This window comes from Rattus norvegicus, chromosome 14 (assembly GCF_036323735.1).
Source record: "Rattus norvegicus strain BN/NHsdMcwi chromosome 14, GRCr8, whole genome shotgun sequence".
Lineage (NCBI taxonomy): Eukaryota > Metazoa > Chordata > Mammalia > Rodentia > Muridae > Rattus > Rattus norvegicus.
In genome coordinates, this window is record NC_086032.1 from 14,272,543 (window position 1) to 14,296,812 (window position 24,270).

The window sequence follows — 24,270 nt, forward strand, 5'->3', positions numbered from 1 at the left end:
ACAAAATGTGGAAAACGAGCATAGCTTGATTGCATTACTATGGTAGCCCGGGTAATGGGTATGTATTCAGTTGATAGGGAGCTATGCAGTATACCTGGAGTCCTCTCCCCAACTCTCTATACATCACACATGATGGGGCATGCTGCTAAGCTCATAATTGAAAGTTGGAGGTAGGAGGCTCAGTTAAAAGTCATGTTCAGCCAAATTGTAAGCTGAAGAATAGCAGGACCTCTACAAAGCCTGTTTTGTAAATGGACAAAAACAAAAATAAAAGTAGGGTCTGAGGGAGATGCTGCACTTGATGCCTCAGGAAACAGAGAATATGTCAGGTAGGATTAGCCCAACTACCTTACTCAAGGAGATGAAATCTGGAATGGGACTTGGGCTGAAGAGTTGGTTCATCCAGAATGAGCACCTGTAAATCTTCTATTCCCGTCACCTACAGGGAGTCTTGAGTAGGTCTGTGACTCCAGTTCCATCAAAATCTGAAACCCCGTTCTGACCTTCCTCAGCACCAGACATGTGAGGAATGCCCATTCATACTTGTAGGCAAAAGACCCCTACACATAGAATAAATCTTGTTAAAACAGAAGATCTATTTTGGGAATGTTGGAACACACATTTAATTCCTCCACTCAGGAGTCAAAGGTTGACTGATTCAGTGAGCTCAGGGCTAGCATCATCTAAATAATTAATTCATAATCAGTGAAGCCTGTGGAGTGAGGCTATGTCTTAAAATTAAACCAGAGCTGGGCAGGGGGCACAGAATATTAATCCCTGCACTCAAAAGACAGAGGCAGTGAGATATACGTAGTGTAGGACAAACTGGTCCACAGAGGTGCTTGTGGGATAGCCAGGGCTCTTAAACAATGATATCCAATATCAAAACAAGAAAACAAACAAAGACCCAAACAAAGTATGGTTCATGCAGTGGTTCAGGTACATGCCTTAAACCTCGCAGTAGAATCATGTGGACCTCTGAGGTCAAGATCTGCATGATGAACACTGTGAGTTCAGGAATCTTAGCTTTTAAATAGCAAACTCTGTCAAAAAACAAAACAAAACAAAAATACAACGACAAAAAAACAAAATCAAAAAGCAAACAAACAAGCAAAACGCCTGCCTTGGCCTTCCTTTCCTGCTGGGAGGATTTCTATGTGAGTCAATTCAGCCAGCTGTGTTTTCATCATTTATGACCAGTATTGTTCAGCAGGAAAGTCCCCTGGAGTCCTTAATTTATTCTTGAAAATACATGCACAATACCTTAAAATGCCATCATAACAGAACCTGACAAACACCTTACACAGTTTTTTGTCTGGTCTGGAATAAAGAGTCGAGCTTCTTGCTTTACCATCTTCTACTATGGCAGCATTCAGAAGGCTGAAGCAGGAGGATGTCTTGCATTCACTTTGGCAAGGATTTCTATGGCTGCTGAAATGCCTAATCTTTTAAGGTCAGAATCCATTTTAGAGAACCTGACTTATGTGTGAATTCTGGTAAACTAATGGGCTGGTACCTAGTATTAGTTTCAAAGTTGTTCCCCAACGAAATTAAATCTCTAGGCTAATCCCCAACAAGACCAGCATTTCCAGGTTATACCTTCAACCAGACCAGTATTCCTAGGTTATTCCCCCAGCAAACCTGAACCCTTCAGTTACAAGCCCACCCCTTGCCTAAGAACCACCAATGCAGAAGGGAGCAGAAATCAAGTTTATGATTATCTCCCAAAACTGGCCAATTATGTTAAAGACCACAGTAGCTTTCCAATTAGATGCTTGCACACTTACTTCTGCTTTCTCCTTACTATACAGCCTTGCCATGATAGACATTTGGGGCTCACACAACACCAAAATTTTCCTGTGTGATGGAGGTGAGTTGAGAAGAGAGGGCCGAGCTGGCTTGAATAGAGCAAATAACCTGCTGTGAGTTGCATCAGATCAGATCATGTTGGTTTTTGGGGGCATCACTAATATTTCCCTCCTGCAAAGTGTATCTCAGGAAATAAAGTCCTTTCTTGGAATTCACAAAATAGTAGACTATATATCACTGTATGATCTAGACATATGGATACATGCATTTCTTTCCAGAACAAGTGATTCTGAGTAAAGGCCTAGAAATATGATATCATCTTTGGATATAATATAAAGTGTGAGTCAAGCCTGTACTGTACTAAAAAATGTTTTCAAACCAAAAGTGTGTGAGGAAGGGACATCCCAGCCATGGTTTTAAGAAATTTGAAGGGGTTTCAGAAAGAAAGGATTACTGGGAATGGAGAGATGCTCAGTGGTTGCTGGGTATCTTGAAATGCTCTAGGATTAGTTGGGGACTCTCATATTTACCCAACACCTAAATTCAATGCTACAGTACAATGCACATCTGAGTTTGGCTTGAGCAGCATGCTAGGCTGATCCTACTTTACATATTTCCTAATATTTGGTAGCCAAGGACATCATCTCCCTCAGACCCTCCTATTTGTGTTTTTCTTTGACTCCATTTAGAAATGACCACAACTTAGGGTTCAGGCCATCCCTGTATTATAATATATCTGAAGATGGTCTTGTATTGATCCTCCAGCTTTCAACTCTTGAATTATACAGTTACAAGCTCAATCCATGCTCCTGCCTCCATCTTCTGAATAGGTGACACAGTAATTTATTGGAAAATTAATCAATCAGTCCTTCAGCTCCAGAATATATTCCTAACTATTAAAACTTTGTTCCAATCTAGTGATAATAATACTTATGAATTATTTTATGACTAATATAAGCAACAGATTAAACTATGATCTGAGGCAAAGAAGACTGACTTTAATCACATGACTAGAATTCACTCAGGTACAGTGATTCCAAACATTAATCATAGCAGGAAAAAGGATGGTGAGGCATGAGGATTGCTGAATTTAGAGTTTTAAAACAAACAACTCAACACTGCTGATCCCAGCTCACAGCTCACTGGTCCCAAAACTTTTGGGAGAGAGAGCTCACCACCTGGACAGGTGGGCACCCCTGAGACTGCACAGCGGGAGAGACCACCAATAATGCCCACCCCTGCCTACATCACTGGCCCAAGAGGAACCTGTACAGGGCCTCTGGGAACCGGAAGATGGGGGCACTGGAAAGGAAGATCCCCCACAGCCCAGACACTGCCAGGACCTGAAAGGAACTGCTCAACAGTTCTCTGCACCCAAAACCCATGGGAGGGAGAGCTAAAACCATCAGAGGGGAAGACCTGCTGGGTAGCCAGAAAAGACTACACTCTGCCCATATGTCTGACTCCAGAGGAAAACACCTAATGCCATCTGGGACCCCGGTGCATGGTGGCTGCGGGAAAATGCGGCACAGGCCCTCCTGGTTGCCGCCCTCACTGAGAGCTCAAAAGCAGTCCCCCACGAGAAACTTGAGCTGCGGGACCACAGGGAAGACAAACTTTTATGCTCTAACTGACCTGCCTGGTAGACTCAGTACACTATGCCACAGAAACAGCTGAAGACCAGTAGACAGGAAAAAACTACACACCTGAAAGCAGAACACTCTGTTCCAATAACTGGCTGAATGGAAACAGGAAAACAGGTCTACAGCACTGCTGATACACAGGCCTAAAGGAACATCTAGCCACTGTCAGAAATAGCAGAACAAGGAAACACCAGAGAAACCTGATGGCAAGGGGCAAGCACAGGAACGCAAGCAACAGAAACCAAGAATACATGGCATCATCAGAGCACAATTCTCCCAACAAAGCAAACATTGAATATCCAAACACCAAAAAAACAAGATCTAGATTTAAAATCACATTTCACCATGATGCTTGAGGACTTTAAGAAAGACATGAAGAACTCCCTTAGAGAAATGCAGGAAAACAAATGAACAAATAGAAGCATATAGAGATGAATTGCAAAAATACCTGAAAGAGTTGAAGGAAAACACAATCAAACAGGTGAAGGAACTAAAAATGGATATAGAAGCAATAAAGAAAGCACAAAGGAAAACAACCCTGGACATAGAAAACCAAAGGAAGAGACAAGGAGCTGCAGATACAAGCTTTACCAACAGAATACAAGAGATAGAAGAGAGAATCTCAGGAGCAGAAGATTCCATAGAAATCATCAACACAAGGGTAAAAGATAATGTAAAACGGAAAAAGCTACTGGTCCAAAACATACAGGAAATCCAGGAGTCAATGAGAAGATCAAACTGAAGCATAATAGGTATAGAAGAGAGGGAAGACTCCCAGCACAAAGGACCAGTAAATATCTTCAACAAAATCATAGAAGAGAACTTCCCTAACTTAAAGAAAGAGATGCCCATAAACATACAAGAAGCCTACAGAAGGGTTGGGGATTTAGCTCAGTGGCAGAGTGCTTGCCTAGCAAGCGCAAGGCCCTGGGTTTGGTCCCCAGCTCCAAAAAAAGAAAAAGAAAAAGAAAAAAAGCAGCCTACAGAACTCCAAATACTTGGACCAGAAAAGAAATTCCTCCTGTCACATAATAGTCAAAACACCAAATGCACAAAGCAAAGAAAGAATACTAAAAGCAGTAAGGGAAAAAGGTCAAGTAACATATAAAGGCAGATGTATCATAATCATACCAGACTTCTCACCAGAGACTATGTAAGCTAGAAGATCCTGGACAGATGTCATACAGACCGTAAGAGAACAAAAATACCAGCCCAGGTTACTGTATCCAGCAAAACTCTCACTTAACATAGATAGAGAAACCAAGATATTCCATGACAAAACCAAATTTACACAATATCTTTCTACAAATCCAGCACTACAAAGGATAGTAAGTGGTAAAGCCCAACATAAGGAGGCAAGCTACAACCTAGAAAAAGCAAGAAACTAATCGTCTTGGCAACAAAACAAAGAGAAGAAAAGCACAAAAATCGTAACCTCACATCCAATAGGAATATAACAGGAAGCAATAATCACTATTCCTTAATATCTCTCAACATCAATGGTCTCAACTCTCCAATAAAAAGACATAGATTAACAAACTGGATACGCAACGAGGACCCTGCATTCTGCTGCCTACAGGAAACACACCTGAGAGACAAAGACAGACACTACCTTAGAGTGAAAGGCTGGAAAACAACTTTCCCAGCAACTGGTCAGAAGAAGCAAACTGGAGTAGCCATTCTAATATTGAATAAAATCGATTTTCAGCTACAAGTCATCAAAAAAGATAAGGAAAAATACTTCATATTCATCAAAGGATAAATCCAAGATGAACTCTCAATCATAAATATCTATGCTCCAAATACAAGGGCACCTATATACATAAAAGGAACCTTACTAAAGCTCAAAGCACACATTGAACCTGACACAATAATAGTAGGAGATTTCAACACCCCACTCTCTTCAATGGACAGATCATGGAAACAAATTAAACAGAGATATAGACAGACAAAGAGAAGTCATGAACCAAATGGACTTACAAGATATTTATCGAAAATTCTATCCTAAAACAAAAGGATATACCTTCTTCTCACCATCTCATGGTTCTTTCTCTAAAATTGACCATATAATAGGTCATAAAACAGGCCTCAACAGATACAGAAAGATTGAAATAATCCAGTCTGTCCTATCAGGCCATCACGGCCTAAAGCTGGTCTTCAGTAACAATAAGGGAAGAATGCCCACATATACATGAAAGTTGAACAATGCTCTACTCAATGATAACCGGGTCAAGGAAGAAATAAAGAAAGAAATTAAAGACTTCTTAGAATTTAATGAAAATGAAGGTACAACATACTCAAACTTATGGGACACAATGAAAGCTGTGCTAAGAGGAAAACTCATAGCTCTGAGTGCCTGCAGAAAGAAACAGGAGAGAGCATATATCAGCAGCTTGACAGCACATCTAAAAGCTCTAGAACAAGAAGAAGCAAATACACCCAGGAGGAGTAGAAGGCAGGAAATAATCAAACTCAGAACTGAAATCAACCAAGCAGAAACAAAAAGGACCATACAAAGAAACAACAGAACCAAATTTGGTTCTTTGAGAAAGTCAACAAGATAGATAAACCCTTATCCAGACTAACGAGTGGACAAAGAGAGTGTGTCCAAATTAACAAAATCAGAAATGAAAGGGGAGACATAAATACAGAGCCAGAGGAAATTCAAAAAATCATCAGACCCTACAACAAAAGCCTATATTCAATGAAACTTGAAAATCTGGAGGAAATGGACAATTTCCTACACAGATACCAGTTACTGATGTTAAATCAGGAACAGATAATCAATTTTAACAACACCATAACTCCTAAAGAAATAGAAGCAGTCATTAAAAGTTTCCCAACCAAAAAGAACCCAGGTCTAGATGGGTTCAGTGCAGAATTCTATCAGACCTTCACAGAAGACCTCATACCTATACTATCCAAACTAACAATCAAAATGTAAATAAGAAATACTCGAGTTAATAAAGATAAAAAAAGAAAAGAAAAGAAATATTCAAGTTAATAAAAATGGAGGAAAAAAAGAAAGTAATGTTTGAGGCTTATTAGTGATACGTTTGCGTGTCAAGTAGACAAGAGGTCAATTGTAATGGTTGGGTTTGTGTTTCAACTTCACACAAGCTGAAATTGTCACAGAAAGGAGCTTCAGTTGAGGAAATGCCTCCATGAGACCCAGCTGTAAGGCATTTTCTCAATTAGTGAGCAAGTGGGGAGGACCCAATGTGGGTGGTGCTATTGCTAGACTGGTATTCCTGGCTTCTATAAAACAGCAAGCTTTGAAAGCCATGGGAAGTATGCAAGAAACATCCCTCCATGGCCTCTGTATCAGTACTGCTTCCTGACCTGCTTGAATTCCAGTCCTGACTTCCTTTGGGGATGAACACCATGGTAGTAAGCTGAATAAACCCTTTTCTCCCGAACTTGCTTCTTGGTCATGATGTTTGTGCAGCAATAGGAACCCTGACAAAGACAGTAGGTGACAGTTAGACAGATCATAGTCCTCCTATTAGGGATCCCACACAAAGACCAAGGTGCACATCTGTTACATCTGTGTAGGGAGCCTAAGCCTATCACAGGGATGCACTTTGTTTCATAATTCAATCTCACTGAGCCCCTATTGGACTAGGTTTGTTGATTCAGTAGGTTTTCTTGGGGTGTCCTTGACCTATCTGATTCTTTAATCTTTCCTCCACCTCTTCCACAGATTCTCTAATTTCGGCCTAATGTTTTACTGTGGGTCTCTGCATCTTTATCACCTGCTTCTGGGTTAAGTATCTCAGATGACATGTATGCTAGACTTTCATCTGTAAGTATAACAGAATATCATTAATATAACATCAGGGGTGGTGTCTCTCATGGCATGGGTCTCACGTTGTGCCAGTCATTGGTTAGCCAGTCCCTCAATTTCTGCTCCTTCTTTATCCAGGCATATTTATAGTCAGGAAAATTTGTGGGTCAAGGGTTTGTGGATGAGTTTTCTCTATCAGAAGTTATCACCAGTTACAGGAGGTGCCTGGTTCATATTCCATATGTCCTATTGAACGAAGTCTTACCTGGGGTCATTCTCATGGATTCCTTGGAGTTTCCATTGTCCTGGGTTTCTCACTCATCCCAGAGATTTTATTCCACAAACACATATTCCAGTTGTCTCTCCCCCAATCCTCCCCACACATGATCCCTCTGGTCCCTGTCCAGTCTTTCTCTCCCTCACATTTCCCTTTATCCATCTATGCCTGATGTATACGTTATTTCCCCTTCTTAGTAAGATTGAATCATCCTCTGTCGGACTTCCTAGGTAGTTTCTTTGGGGCTATGGATAACAAGGTTATCCTGTACTGTGTGGGTAATATTCACTCATGAGTGCATGCCATATTTGTCTTTCTGGGTCTGAATTTTTCCCCCTCTAGGAGGTTTTGTTATTTGACATTGATAGTTGATTTATAGTTCTGTTTTGTTATGTAAGTACAGGTCAAGAACTGTTGAAGGTCACCACAGCTGCAGCTGTTCCTCATGGCACTGGCCACATCAAGTCCTACTTGCTTCCCTGAACAGTTTTTACTACATGAACACAATATATTCCTCATCCTGGATGGTTCAGGACTGGAGTCTAATGCAGGGATATAAAGAGAAAGATGATTCATGCTCGGTGGAACTGATAACCCCTGTCATCGAGTTCAGTCACTGCCTGAGACTCTAGTGTCAGACTAACTGATGAAGAAGGAGCTGTGATGTACTCTGTCAAACATGGTGTTTTCATTGCTGTTCCTAGTGCTGCTCTGTCAAGACACAAATATGGCACATATGTATACTACATGCATGTCATGGCTTTTGCTCTGTAGCCTGTGTCAATCTGAGCCACTGAGCAGATGTCAGACTTCTTGTCACAGTTAGGGCACCATGGAGTAATAAATATCCTAGTCTGGGAATATCTGCTGTTTGGTTCTAATGAAGCAGCTGGAGTTAACTGTCAACACCTTTCACACCTGAGACATGAAGCTGGTTTTTTTCTTGACTCTCATAACCATAGAAAACAATTAAGATACTGAGGGGTAAGAAGCTACATCTTCAGCAGGCATGCAGGCAACACCTGGTCCATATGTTTTTCTCAATATGTTTCAGGGTTGCTGGCAGCTCTGTAAGATCATGCTGAGTGTATAATGATAAGTCAAGATATACCTCCTTTGTATCTGTGCCTTTACAGACCTGTGTGTATTAGGGGCATGAAGTAAGCATTTTTGTTATAATATTGAGATTGTTTCAATCACATTTCCCTGTCTCCCAAACCTTCTTATAGATTCCTCACACTTCCCTTCAATTTCATGGCATCTTTTTTGCTCAGTTGTTATTGCAGCCATATATGTATTTGTATATACATAAAAATTAATAATTATAACCTGTTGAGTCTTAAAGGTAACCCTAATGGTGACCATGAATTTCTTACTGTAGACGATAGAAAAGAATCAAGGAGACAAATATAATTCTTGCCAAATGGCCACTTTCCAGCATACTTTGGAGCCAACTGTGCATTTAGACTGTCCAGATTCTAAGTGCAAACTTCCCCTCTAAAATCACAACATTTGCTTTTCACTGTGATGCACAGATCTATTTCTTCTTGTGGGTTCAGAGTGGTGCATCCTCATATGGCTCAAGATACAGACCAACAAAGAGAATGTGCACAGCACTGTCATTAGAGTTGTTCCTGCTTCATGTCTCATCCCACCCAGCTTCCCTTCCCTCACACATGCTTCTCTTGCAGTTATCACTGCAGCTTGGAGTTCATGCACTCAGGTCAGTTGTCAGCCCAAGATCATCTTTTAGTGTGCAAGATGCACAAGGCATTGCAATGAGAGATGGAATATTCAGAGAATGCTTGAGGAATATGCACAAGTGTCTCAGGTATTGTATCTGCAGTCCTCCAAGAGCTTGACATGTAAACTCAGCTTTGTCGCCTTTCAATCACTGGGAATTTCATGAAACAAGACTCAAAGTGTAGCAGGGGATATGATGGTAGAGTATGGGGCTTCTGTCCATACTCCACAGTTCATTCAGCACGTGGCTCTCTATAAGGGATGTAATAACATATTTGTACCCTGTCAAGTAGACCTAGCATCATCTGGATGTGGGACACACTGTCTTAGGCAAGTTTCTACTTCCTAAAAAACATTCTTACCCAAAGAAACTTGAGACACAATTTCTTTCCTTTTACAGCTCTCAGGATCCATTCCTTAAGTAAAGGGCATCAATGCAGGATCTCACGCCTGAATCTGGGGGATGCACTGGAATTATAGCCAAGGCAGAAGGCTATGGTGGCTTGTTCCACATGGTTTGCTTTGTCTAAGTTCTCTTACCACACAGGACCACTTACATATGGCTGGCCATACTCACAGGGAGATGGATCTAAAAACAACAGTCAATAATCAAGGAAATGCCTCCAACAGACTTATCTACACGTAATATGAGGGAAGCATTTGCTCAGTAGAGACTCTGTTTCCCAGATAACTCTAGCCAGATCTATGCAAAGTTGATTAAACAACACCACCACCATGAACAAAAACATGTTGCTATTTAGCATGTTTCCAGTGTTACCACTCTGTTTTCTGAAGTCTGCATGAACACTTAAAAAGGCACCATGTACTAGGTCATAGACATGGGAAAATTCTAACCCTACTGCACTAGCAATGGGATTTGTAGTTTGAGAGTCACCCAGGTGCTGCTGGTTTTGAAGGAATGAACTGTGATGGAGAGCATCTGAAGCTTGGCACTGTGAGATGCCAGGAGAGGTCATTGGTGGAGGTACAGCCTCAGTGGCAGTTGAAGGCCCATGTTTGAAGGGATCATACAGAAGTTGAGGTTTGGGCCCATTAAGAGGGCCTATGAGAGGCTATTACTGAAAGAGCAGACTAGTCACATTTGGAAAATCCCAATGTGTTGTAGGTGCCAGTATCATGTGATGATGCCAAAAATAGCAGCTTTGAATGTAGCAAGTCAGTAAACAGCACCCTCTATGGCCTCTAAATCCTTCAGCCTCCGGGTTCCTGACCTCTTTTGATTTCCTGTCCTGACTTCCTCCAGTGACTCTTCTCACTTTTACCTGTCTTTGGCTCCCTTTTCCATAACTGGGTTACCTTTTCTGGCCTCAATAGGAAAACACACACTTTTATAAGTCAGCATATATCCATGGTATTCCTCCCCTTCTCTGAGGGGAAGTCCAATATACCTCCCCAATTTTCTTTGGTCATGATTTTCATTGCTGCAAGAGAAATACTAAGTAAGAGAATTTCTTTGGTCCATAAGATCCACTCAAGTCTATAGAATGCAACTATTAATGGATTGTGATTTTTCTGTCTTAGAACATACAGATTATATTGAAAAATGCTCCTTTCTTGTCTGAGAGTGCAGGTAGCAAGATGCTTTGAAGAAATCCCATGACGGAGAACAACCAATTGGCTAGTAGAAGGCAGGACTGACACACAGTAAAAATGGTGCTTGCATTGTGTGTTTTCAACAAGGCTTAGGCTGAGGAGCCCCTCTTAATACCCACCCCCCCAAGTCTTCCAAGCACGAACAAAGATGGTCTCTTATTGAACTTTGTTAACTTTCTTTGGACCATTTCCCCCTAGCTGGCCTGCCTTGTTTGGCCTCAGTGGGAGAAGATGCATTTAGTCCTCAAGCAACGTGGTGTGGCCAGGAAGTGGGATATATATTTGGGGTGGAGACTGGGTGCCTCTCCTTCTCTGGGAATAATGGGAGCAGGAAATGAGGGCAAAGTGTCAGAGAGAGGAAAGGAAAGGAAAGATGTGATCAGGTGGTAAAGTTAATAAATGAATTAATGAAAACCAAATAAAATGATAAATAGAAAGTTAGATATGTTTAACATTTAATCTTTTCCACTACAATCTGAGTAGAAACAAGGTCTCCCTGAAATAAGTTAGCAACATATCTTTTCAGGGACCACTTATAATTACAGTAAAAAATCATGAACAATGCATTGTTTGGCTCTAAGAAAAGTTGTGAGAATTGTTGTTAAGTATGGTAGCTACAGTTACTATGTACTTAGATAATCAGCATGTGTAAATTATACAATGAATTTTGTTTCAGTAATCCATTTGCCTACAGACATAAAACAAAGCTATGTTAAAAAGATGCAAACAAAGGCTAAGGTAAGATATTTGAGTACCTCCCAAGTATAATTCTAGGTATTATGAGTTCAAGAGGATCAAAGACACATGGTCTCCAGGTCTCCAGTATGAGCCAGGGTCTCACAAAAACAAACACAAGGAGCATTTGCAAGAATGGTAATATGAGGGAATGTGCTAGATACTCAGCCCTGAGGAGACTACTGAGTCAGGAGGATTTTGATATCCAGCCTACCCAGAGACACATGGCCATTTCTAGGACAGCTTGAATAACAGAGACTTCTTTTCAAAAATCAACCACAATAATGAAATCAACAGGCTAACATAGATGTTTGAGAGGAAGCTAAACCTTGATTTGGAATTAAATCCAAGGTCTTCAATGAGCTCATATAAAGAGACAGAAGTTAAAATGTGTTATCATATCTTGGCATCTAAAGGTCTACATCAAACTGCATGACTCAAGGGAAACCAATAACATACCAGTTTTGAGCACTGCACAGAGGCCTCTCAGTCCCAGGGAAACCAGGCAGCTATCCATAAAGTTTGGGTACTATGTAGAATTTGAGAGATCACAGAAATAAAGCTCCAGAGACAAGTGACATAAAGGCTGTATGTAACAGTTCCCAGTAGTAATCTCATGGAGACATGACATAAAGATCAAGACTGGAAAGCCTGTTTACTTTGCCCTGGGTTGTCTTCTTCCTTTGGTCATCTCTGATGGGTTCAAAGTGCCTCTGGTCTGAATGTACTGTATTTTCATCTTCTCTTGTAAGACTCTCAGAGAGAATCTTCCCTCAGGAGGGAGATCTTCAAGCCCAATGACCAGTCCGAGTCCACAGGCTGTAATCAGTAAGAGGATTTTTATTGATCAGGATACACAGGTATCTGTGGGCGTCCCAGTCAATTTGGAAGACTGGCGCGCCTAGCAGAACCAGGGACGGGTTTTTATAGTGTATTGGGAGCAGAAGCAGGCTTACAGAAGCAGATGCATGGTTACAGGGATGTGATTGGTGGAGTAAATGAGGCATACGTGTATGTTACCTATTTTGGCTATAATCATAACAGTGAGTTAGCAAAAAGTACATGGTGGTCAGGGCTTCCGGGGGGTCAGGGACTTTTTCTTTTTCCTGCCAGGTGGCCCATGGAGCAGTGCCCATAATGTAGTCTGGTTTCTGCATTTTGTTTTCTTTTCTGGTCTGTTTCGTCTAAATGATGGGTCAGCTTGTCCCACATATCTAAAAACGTACTTTTTACTTCTATGGTTGAGGGCCTTGGGCTTGTACAATTCCCTTTCTGGGAGGGGGTCTTTCACTCTAATCCATTTAATCCCACTTCTTTGGAGATGTATCTATGTTGCTCTCTTTAGTTTAATTGTTTAGTGCACATAATTGATCAGCCACACAAGAGGGTTGTAAATGTAGATGAGGAAAAAGACAAGGGAAAGAAGTGTCAACAAAACTTTTATTTTATACATGATAATTTCATCCTGACCTTTGCTGCACTCATGCACCCATTCAAACTTCTAGACACTAAACCTGGTAGCAAGGTTGGTAACAATCAAAGACCTCAGAGAGAAACATCCAGTTGTTTAACTACACATTAAAGCATCCTGTGTGGGCAGAAGCTGTATAACCATGCCAAAATTGTGTTTCTGAATTGACAAGGCCTTTCTTCCCACAGTACATTTTTCTGTTCCCCATGTCCAGCTTAGCCTTCAAGATTTCAGTCACTATACATCATTTTATTTTCAACCATCTGAGCAGTGTCAGAATCTGAGTAGCCTCTTAGGAGCCAGATGAGAGATGTGTTTCAAGCCTGTCATTTATTCAAATACGGGAGACCTATTTCCCAATTTGCTGCCAACAACAACAAAGTCTGGACCCATTGTGACAGACACAGACCTCACCACATCTGTGGCAGATATCTGTAGCAAAGGAGAAGCCCTTGGGCTGCCTTATTGCCCTGAGTATATCCACGAGCTCAGTACAAAGTAGGCCAAATCTTTCTACAGAAACTTCAGCCGAGTTATCATAGCATTCCAGAGGGGCAGGGTATTGTTCTACATTGATACTGATCTAGTTGGTTGTGTGCTGCAAAAGGTCCTTCAGAATGTGCATGGAGAAGTTATTGCTGTAGAAGTTGACCTTTGTGAGATGAGAAAAATGTCTGAGGGCAGGTAGGAGGGCATAGAGTTGGGAGTCCATCCTACACCACTGCAAATCCAGAGTCTCAAGAGTGTCTGCCACTTTCTCTAGGAAACCTCTCAGAGAAATAATATCCAAATCATATAAGATCACTCCTCTCAAATCCAAATGTTTTACCTGAAATAGGCTCTGAGAGCAGGAGAAGGAACCCAAGTCTTCCTGTGAAATTAGGTAGTAAGTGATAGAAAGCATCTCCAAGGGAGTCATTAGGCACCTAGGGATAAAACAGGGGGTTATTTCTGGCTAACAATGTTGTAGATATTTGGCTGGAATGTACAGAGTGATAGAAGGATCCACGTGCCCTATGGTCAGTTTGAATAAATGATCAAGGAAATCAGTTATGATTCCTCCTGATGTAAATTGCTCAGTCATGCCCAGCCCACAGTTCATCCAATGACTTCACTCTCAAACTGAAAAGCAGTTCAGCTCATAAGGCAAGAAAGCATACAGAAGAACTTCCATCAAATAATGTCCTGACGGCATCTCGATATTTACTGTGTGCTCATTGGTTCTTGATTCTATCCTTCCTTCTGAAGTCACCTATGCTCTCATTTACAGCACAAGCTGTACCCCCTGTCCCATTCATCCAGTGCTACTTGTGTTCCAAAGTTTTCACCCATGGAAATTGGGGGATAAGGCTGTTCTTTTAGATTTGAGCATATAGCTCAGGTTCACACTGTGGTACTTAGTCCCCCAAATCCAGGGTATCATCCCTGAAAAAATTACAACCTACTCTTACTACCTATCTTATGGACAAATCAATTCTCTAATTCATAAATGTTTATTTGAAACACCGATTTCACTTGGAAAATTTACCTTTTGTAGTTCAGTATACATGAAAACAGGACATAAAATCCTGAGTCTTATGAGTCTCTGAATGTTTGCTTCTAGTGACTGTTGTCATCATGCACCACTAATTCTTAAGATAAGAAAGACAGATTTGCTTTGCTATCTGACCTAGCTCTTCATTCTTACTTACCCTAGGAATTGATTCATGTCATCTCTAAGAAATGTACACAGAACATACAGAGATGCTGGAGACAATTGAATTTGGAGAACTGAGATATAACCGTCTTGATACACTTGTCTTCTCTGTCTCTTGTATCATTGCTATAAGAGAGGGTCATCTTGTGGAGAGGTGCCAGGAAGACTTTCAGAAGATTTATCACCTTTACAAAGTAGGGAGCAAAATGTGCCTGGTCAGACAGATTCCACTCTGTATTCAGTTCTAATTTACTGATGTGTTGTGGATTAAAAACATTCAAGATTTCTTTGAGAACTTGGAGTGCCACATCCCAGATTGTCATCTGTGCACAACAGAAATGTAGGGAGCCCTTTCTCTGCTGGGCCCACTTCAAGAAGTATGCTTGTGTTTCATCAAGGTAGGACCAGATGCACTTCACATGCTGCCACCTCAGTGTATTTCTGGGCAAGACCTTCACTACTTGCTTTTCCTCCCAGTTCTCTACTGAACAGCTGCTCTCCTCTGCACAAGCCCATATGTTCCATAAGGCATGGTGTACATTTTTCAAATCAAGAACCTGTAGATTTGTTCTCCTTTTGGTGAAACATATGAATATCATGAGACTCTGAACCAGCTTTTATGACATATCTAAACTCATCTCTCCCCCTTGCTAAGACATATGATGTTTAAGCATCCAAACTGACTCACGTATACTCTAGATCCTTTCCCAGGCCTTCTGTCCACATGATTACTTTCCTTTCAGTAAGTCAAACCTTATTTCTCCTTAGTCACATCATTAGTGGTTGTGGAAATGTCAGGCATAGACTCATTCTACTGTGAGGCTGCACTCACTCTAGTACACATTCAACTATAATCCATATGCAATGTCCTTAGAAAAATAAATAGCTTTCGAGAACCATGTATCCCTGCATGAAGATGTTTTCAGAAACTTCTGATCAACTTATAGCCTATCCACATGCCCTAATAATCTCTATTGTGTAGTCCATGAATTCCCATCTACGGTACTTGGTTATTTCTTACCTAGGGTAAAACTTTCCTGTCAGTTGCATGTCTACTCCATCTAGAACAGCCTGAAAGGTTTCCAGGCTAGGTGTCTTCATCAATACACCCACAGGGAGACAGGGGAATGGCCAAGCTGCCACCATTTCTTTCACAAGCTTGGTTTGCCTGCCCTCCAAGGACTCCTTGAACAGTGCTGGGAAAAGCACATTTGGCATCTTCTCCAGAGAGGATATGGCCAAACCCGTTTTCTGAGCAATGACTGCCTTGCCAGAATCTGGAGTATGAGTGAGGTCTCCAATAGGAAATCTCTAGGGGAAGGAGTTAGCAAAGAATATATTTTTTAGAGAAAGATTGTAAAACTTCTTTACAATCACAACCTTTAAGATTCTGAGTTACTGCTCTGGCAGTGTTAGAGACATCATTTTACCTCTTCATCCTAAACTGGTCATATAAAGGCAGACTCCCACAATTGCATCATGGAGATTTTTGTCACTCAAATATGTATATAATTTTCTGCTCAAAATATATTAATTGTGACCCTTTCTTTTAAAAATGAAAGAATGAAAGAGAGACAGTAAAAATGGAGAGAATCCCAGGACCCAAATGGATGACAGTAGCTTAAATGTGCAACAGAGGGAGGTTGAACCTCAAAAGACCACCACCAGTGAATAGACATGTCTCCCAGTTGAAGAATGGCAACACTAATCCATCTCAAAATGTTTAACCTAGAATTCTTACTGTCTACAGAACAAAGCAGGGGCAAAAAATCAATTAGAGACTGAAGGAAAGGCATCCAGAGACCACCTACCTTGGGATCCATCCCATCACCATACATCAAATCCCATCACTATTGCTGATGCTAAGCTGTGCTTACACAGGAGCCTGTTATGGCTGTCCTCTGAAAGGCTGTGCCACCACCTGTCTCAGACAATTGCAGACACTCACAGGCAACCAAATTTACTGAACTTGGGAATCTTAATTGGAGAGATAGTGAGGAACCAAAGGACCTGAATCAGCTTGAAAAAGCATAGGAATAACAACAATATCAACTAACTTAACCTTTTGGAGCACGTATGGCCTTGATGGACAAAGTGTATCACTGTGGGCTTTGAGGTCTCCTATGCTCTAACCATGTCCAGTATAGCCCAGTTTTCTGCTGCTCTCTTCTGATCAAGATATAGAACTCTCAGCTCCTTTTATAGCACCATACCTGCATGGACTCTGCCGAATTACTTTTGGTTTTTCAGCGTATTTTATTGGATATTCAAATGTTATTCCCTTTCCTGGTTTCCCAGACATAAGCCTCCAACCCTATTCCCTTCCCCTTCTTCTATGAGGATGTTCCCCCACCCATCCGCCCACTCCTTCCCATTTCCTTGTCCTGATCTTCCCCTACACTGGGAGGTCCAGCCTTGGACCTTGACCAAGGGCTTCTCCTTCCATTGGTGCTCAACAATGCCATCCTCTGCTGCAAATGCAGCTGGATCCATGGGTCTGTCTATGTTTACTCTCTGGATGGTGATTTAGTCCCTGGGAACTCTGGTTGGATGGTATTGTTGTTCTTATGGTATTGTGAACCCCTTCAGCTCCTTCAATCCTTTCTCCAATTCCTCCAATGGGGACCCAATTCTCAGTTCAATTGTTGGTTGTGAGCATTTGTCTATGTATTTGTCATGCTCTAGCAGAGCCTCACAGGAGACAGCTATATCAGGCTCCTGTCAGCATGCACTTCTTGGCATCAGCAATATTGTCTGGGTTTGGTGGCTGTATGTATATGGAATGGATCCCCAGGTGGGGCAGTCTCTGGATGGACTTTCCTTCAGTCTCTGCTCCAAACTTCATCCCTGTATCTTCTCCCATGAGTATTTTGTTGCCCCTTCTAAGAAGGATTGAAGCATCCCCACCTCTGTTGTCCTTGTTCTTGAGCTTCACGTGGGCTGTGGATTATATCTTGGGTAATTTGAGCTTTTGGGGTAATGTCCATTTATCATTGAGTGCATATCATGTGTGTTTTTTGCAGTTGTATTACCTCACTCAGGATATTTTCCAGTTCCATCCATTTGTCTATGAAATCCATGAAGTCATTGTTTTTAATAACTGAGTAGTACACCATTGTGTAAATGCACCCCATTTTCTGTATCCACTCCTCTGTTGAAGGACATCTGGGATTTTTCCAGTTTCTGGCTATTAAAAGTAAGGCTTCTATAAACATAGTGGAGCATGTGCTCTTGTTATATGTTGGAGCATCTTTTGGGTATATACCCAGGAGTGGTATAGCTGGGTCCTCAGGTAGAACTCGGTCCAATTTTCTGAGGAAACTCCAGACTAATTTAAAGAGTGATTGTACCAGCTTGCAATTGCACCAACAACAGAGGAGTGTTCCTCTTTCTCCACATCCTCTCCTGCATTTGTTGTCACCTGAGGTTTTGATCTTTGCTATTCTGACTGGTATGAGGTGGAATCTCAGGGTTGTTTTGATTTACATCTCCCTGATGACTAAAGATGTTGAACATCTCTTTAGTTGTTTCTTAGCCATTCTATATTCATCAGCTGAGAATTCTTTCTTTAGCTCTGTATCCCATTTTTTAATATGGTTATTTGATTCTCTGGAGTATAACTTCTTGAGATTTTTGTATCATCATTTGAAACATCACCATGGCAATGTAAGTCATTTTTCTTTATACAAATTTCTCTTAAGCTCTGTAGATCTTACAGAAAGTTTCTAACATTCAAACAAATTAGCCAACACACAAATCACAAGCTTTTGTACCAATGTCCAAATACTCACTCACCTCCTCACATTGAAAGCTTCTGACACTCAGACAGACTCTTCAGCATGGCTCAACCCTAGAAGAATTACCATTGCAACAGAATCCATGAGTTTCCACAAAAATTAATCATCTCAGCACAGCTGGAAGACTTCCACATTTACATCTACACAAGCATGATATTTTTCTGCTCTGCAGATTTCACACAGAAAGCTCAGACATATTCAGAGCTCAGACAGGTAAAAATCAGAAAGTTTAGCACAGTGTGTTACAGACATTAAAACACAAATATCTAGACTAATTTTGGAGGCTTCAAGATTCCCCAGATTGGTTGTCCTTCTGGTCATGTTGAAGATGCTGGCCAGCACACCAAAATGTTATGCCAAGGAAATGGTAGTGATCCCCCAAATACAGAAAGCAGCTGATCTGGTGCAATTCCCAGCAGGGTCCTGATACTATTTAGTGAGCTCCACAGTCATGCAAGACTCTTTTGGTGATTGGGGGCACAGAATGTTTATTGGGATAAGGCTTTATAGTATGCAATAGCATGGAGCATGTATGTGAGCATTTAATTGGAAAGTAACTGTGGCCTTTAATATAATTCATTGGTTCTGAAAGTCATATCATAAGCTTAATTTCTGCTCACCTCTGAATTAGTGCTCATTAGGCAGGGGGAGGCTTATAAACTCTGGCACATGTTTGTTGGGGGAATAATCTGGAGACATTCGTATTCTTGAGTGTATAACCTGGAAATGCTGGTTGTGTGGGGAATTAGCCTAAGACACTGAAGATAGACATGGGTTTGAGGGGGGGAAACTTGGAAACAGATGGTATGTAGCAGCCTGTTAGTTTACCTGAAATTTTTTAAGATTTTATTTATCGACTTTATGTATATAAGTACACTGTAGCTGTCTTCAGACACACCAGAAGAGGACATCAGATCTCATTACAGATGGTTGTGAGCCACCATGTGGTTGCTTAGTTTACCTGAATTTAAACTTAGGTCAGGTTTACTAAAATGGCATCTGAAATTTAAAAATTTGCATCTCAATTCAAAGTCTCAAATGAGCACTCCTGAAGAAGAGGAGTGAAGTAAGGTAAAGAGTAGATCAGATCTGGTGAGGATGGGTTGTAATTCTTGGAATCAAGGCCAACCAGTTAACCAGGAAGGGAACAGAAAAGTGAGCATGTAGTTAGGAGTCAAAGGATGCACCAGAAACGTGAGGAGGTGAACTCTGTGCTCAGATATCTGGGAACAGCATTTTATCTTCCCCTGCTTTCCTATGAGTGAAGGGTTTTGAGTACCAGTAAGGTTGAGTTCATGGGACAAGAGGGAAAGTATGGGCCCATAAAGGATAGCTGGAGTGACGGCACAGTTAGGATAGAATGCAGCTTTAAATGAGCAAACAAGTAATGTCCCTAGATCCTATAAGGACGGTCTTCACATGGTAATTCTGCTGTGTGTTTCCTGGTCTTATGGACCAAACTGGTATTCTGTTTGAGGCTGAGGACAGAAGTTCATCTGTGGGTTTGACTTGACTAATCTGATTCCAAAAGGAAGTATGATACATAATATCTTTGATCATTTGGTCAAGCTGAGCTTAGTCATCTGGTCCCTTCTATGATTGTGTAAACTACACTCCCATCACAATGTGTCAGATCTAACCCTCTGATCTTCTCTATTCCTAACTGCCTTATGATGTCCTTGGAGATCTAATGACTGGGAGACCATCACTCACTACCAACTTTCACAGTCAGATTCACAGCAGGATCTGGGTACAGAGAACCATACTGGGTCAGCTCCGGGCACAGGCGGTAACTGGATGGATCCTATCCTGATTGCTCCTAGGTTCCTGTGTCCAGGGGGCTAAAGGCTGATTGCTCTTGTGCAACGAATGTGAGCAAAAGAGGTGGTCTCCACTGTACTCTCAAGAATGTCCACACTTCTTGGAGTACCACTGTGTCTCAATGGGATCTCGGTGCAAGGAGCTCTGGGACAGGGCCAGGTCCAGGCACAGGCAGAAGCTGGAAGGATCCTGTCTCAGACTTCTCCTGGGTTCTTGTGTTTCTAGAGGTAGGCCCTTAGGAGTAGAAGTGGTGGTCTTAACCTCTGCTCTTAGATGTGTCAGTGTTCCTGGAGCCTGGATTTCAACTCTGAGTGCAGGCAAAGATCAAAAACTCCTGTCCCTGACTGCTTCTATGTTCCTGTGTCCAGAGGGCTCCAGGCAGATTACTCTTGGGCCAGGAATATGAGAAGAGGTGGTCTATCCCGTGCTATCAGGATTGTCCAAACTTCTGAGACTTTGGCTCTTTCCCCCACAGGATCTGGGAGAGAAAGCTATGCGATCAGGTTAGCTCAGCATGCAGGAGAAAACCACCTGAGTACATCTTAAGGGATGGATTTTTTTCAAGAATGTAATTGTATATTTATTTCTCTTTTTAAAAGGGGATGTATTTTTAAAGGTCAATTTATCTTGTTTAGATGGCTGGTTTATATCATTATCAATTGACCCTGAGTTTAATGTGCAGATGATTTGTGGGGTTTGGATTTACTGTTATAAAGTTGATTGCCAAATTATAAGTATCTAGAGTTTTGATTTTACCAGGTTGTTGGGAGTTGTGACTATAAGTGTAAGGGGGCAAATGGAAGGAATGTGAGCAGAGTCCACAACAAGGAGTCTTGATTTTACTGTGTTGCTGGGAATGTGGGCAGAGTGTGGTGGCAGAGATGAATATACTCTGCTGATGCCATATGGTTCAGTGATGCTGGCTAGGGAGGGCTTGAGGGTATTTTTATTATTTACCACAGCTGGTGCTGCCCAATGTGTGGCATGAACCCATGAGTCTGAGATTAAGAGTTTCATACTCTACTGACTGAGGTAGGCAGGCTGAAAGTACAGGATCAGGAGTCAAACAGGCCAGTTTAACATTATTATGATGAGCTTCACCAAAGCTATACATTCTATAATATATAAATCTTGAAACGAAACAGTATCATCAAGATATCTATGTGAATTATATCAGTCTGAATATGGTGTACAGACTGCTTATGATGAAATTTTTAATTATATTCTTTTGAATCTAATTCTTCATGTGGTCTCCCTCTATCAGATCTGATCCACGTAACTCTGGAAGTTGTCCAAAGCCTGAAGTTGTTACCTCCTCTAGCCAGGCAGAATTCCCAGTAGACGGATAAGGACAGGAACCCACACATAGAATTTGGACCCAAAATGTGTCCTGCCTAAAAGATACGGAGGGACAAAGACAGAGCAGACACTGAGGGAATGGCCAATTAATGACTGGCCCCACTTGACACCCATGCCATAGACAAGTACCAATCCATGATACTATTAATGATACTTTGTTATGTTTACAGGTCAGATCCTAGTATTAACTGTTCTCTGATAGGTTCTGCACAGCAGGTGTTAGAAACAGATGCAGAGAATCACAGCCAAACATCAGACATAACTCTGGGAGTCTTATGGATGACTTGGGTAAAGAACTAGGGACCTGAAGGGAATAGGAGCTTGAAAAGAAGACCAACAGTGTCACTGACCTTCCACATTTGAAGACTTCTAGAGAGTGAATCTAACTGAAACATGGATTGGACCCAACCTTCACCTCACCATGCAATATATGTAATGGATATGCAGCTTGGACTTCCTGTGGGTCCCCCTCGAATAGTAATGGGGATGTCCCTGTGTTGCCTACATGTGGATGTTGTTCCCCTAACTAGGCTGCCTTGTCTGGCCTCAGTATAAGAGACGTACCTACTTTTGTATTGATTTCATGTGCCAGGGTGTATAGATACTGTACAAAATCTCATGTGCCTCTCTTGCTAAACTTTGGCTGGTGATTAATTTGATAATTAATTTCTTGTGCACATTTTTGTCCTCAGTTTCCTAATATGGTTTAATAAGTAATTGCTAATGAGTAGAAGTGCATTTTGAGGATTTAAATAGTTTTTACATAGAAATTTAGATTTGTGATGCTCAAGATTTTTTGTAAGATTACATTTTAACAACAAAGTTCAGCCTGCTTGTAAGAGAAACTGGGTGAGAAAATTACCTTTGCTTATGTATAACAAATTGCTTAGTTAAAATGTATATGGGTTTGGGAATAATATTTTATCAATAATATATAAAACAATTGTTCATGTAAGGGAAACATTTTTTCTTAGCGTATGCATTGCAACCTTTCACTTAAAGACAAAAGAATGTCATTCTAACATCGAAAAACATTGACTTTCAACCAAAAGTCATCAAAAAAGATATGGAGGGACACTTCATATTCATCAATGGAAAAATCCACCAAGATGAACTTTAAATCCTAAGTATCCATGCTCCAAATGCAAGGGAAACTACATTCATAAAAGAAACCTTACTAATGCTCAAAACACACATGCATCTCACACAATAATAGTAAAAGATTTCGACAATGCACTCTCATCAATGGAAAGATCATGGAAACAGAAAATAAAGAGACATAGAGAAATTAACAGAAGTTATGAACCAAATGGATTTAACAGATATTCATAGAACATTTCATCCTAAGAAAAGGATATACATTCTTCTTAGCACCTCATGGTACCTTCTCCAAAATTGAGCATATAATCAGTCACAAAACATGCCTTGACAGATACAGGAAGATAGAAACAATCCCATGCACCATATTAGATCATCATGGACTAAGGGTGGTCTTCAATAACACCAATAACGACAGAAAGCCCACATATACATGGAAGTTGAATAACCCTCTACTCAATGACAACTTAGTCATGGAAGGAATAAAGAAAGAAATTTAAGACTTCTTAGAATTTAATGAAAATGTAGATAACATACCCAAACATATGGGACACAGTGAAAGTGGTGCTAAGAGGAATACACATAGCTCTGAGTGTCTGCAAAAAAGAAACAGGAGAGAGCATAGGTCAATAGCTTGAGCAAACCTAAAAGCTCTAGAACAAAAAGAAATAAATAAATCCAAGAGGAGTAGAATGCAGGAAATAAACTCAGGGCTGAAATCAACAAAATAGAAATGAAAAGGACTATACAAAGAATCAACAAACCCAGGAGCTGGTTCTTTGAGAAAATAGATAAACAAGATAGATAAACCACTAGCCAGAATAACCAGAGAGCAAGGGAGTGTATTCAAATTAACAAAATCAGAAATGAAAAGGGAGACAGAACAACAGACTCTGAGGAAATTCAAAACATAATCAGATCCTACTAGAAAGGATTATATTCAACAAAACTGGAAAATCTGCAGGAAATGGACAACTTTCTAGACAGATACCAGGTACCAAAAGATAAATCAGGAACAAATAAACCATCTAAACCACCCCATGACTCCTAAAGAAATAGAGGCAGTTGTTAAAACTCCCCCAACCAAAAAGAGCCCAGGACCCGATGGGTTTAGTGCAGAATGCTATCAGACGTTTATAGAAGACCTCTACTAATACATTCCAAACTATACTGCAAAATAGAAACAGATGGAGCACTACCAAATTCCTTCTATGAAGCCACAATTACTCTTATACCTAAACCACATGAAAACCCAACAAGGAAAGAACTTCAGACCAATTTTCCTAATGAATATGTACTTGAAAATACCAATTAAATTCTTGCAAATTGAATGCAAGAACACATCAAAATGATCATCCATTCTGAACAAGTAGGCCTCAACCCAGGGATGCAACGATGTTTTAATATATGGGAAGCCATC

General features: G+C 40.8%; 1 protein-coding gene across 1 annotated transcript; it reads right to left on the reverse strand.

Moving 5' to 3' along the window:
- Positions 1-13,870: 13,870 nt before the first annotated feature.
- Positions 13,871-15,993, reverse strand: LOC134481893 (PRAME family member 3-like). The gene is made up of 3 exons (XM_063273870.1): positions 15,797-15,993; positions 15,228-15,348; positions 13,871-14,005 (listed from the first exon to the last, which is right to left on the reverse strand). The coding sequence occupies exons 1-3, from the start codon at positions 15,991-15,993 to the stop codon at positions 13,871-13,873; spliced, it is 453 nt and encodes a 150-aa protein (XP_063129940.1).
- Between the last annotated feature and the right edge of the window lie 8,277 nt (positions 15,994-24,270).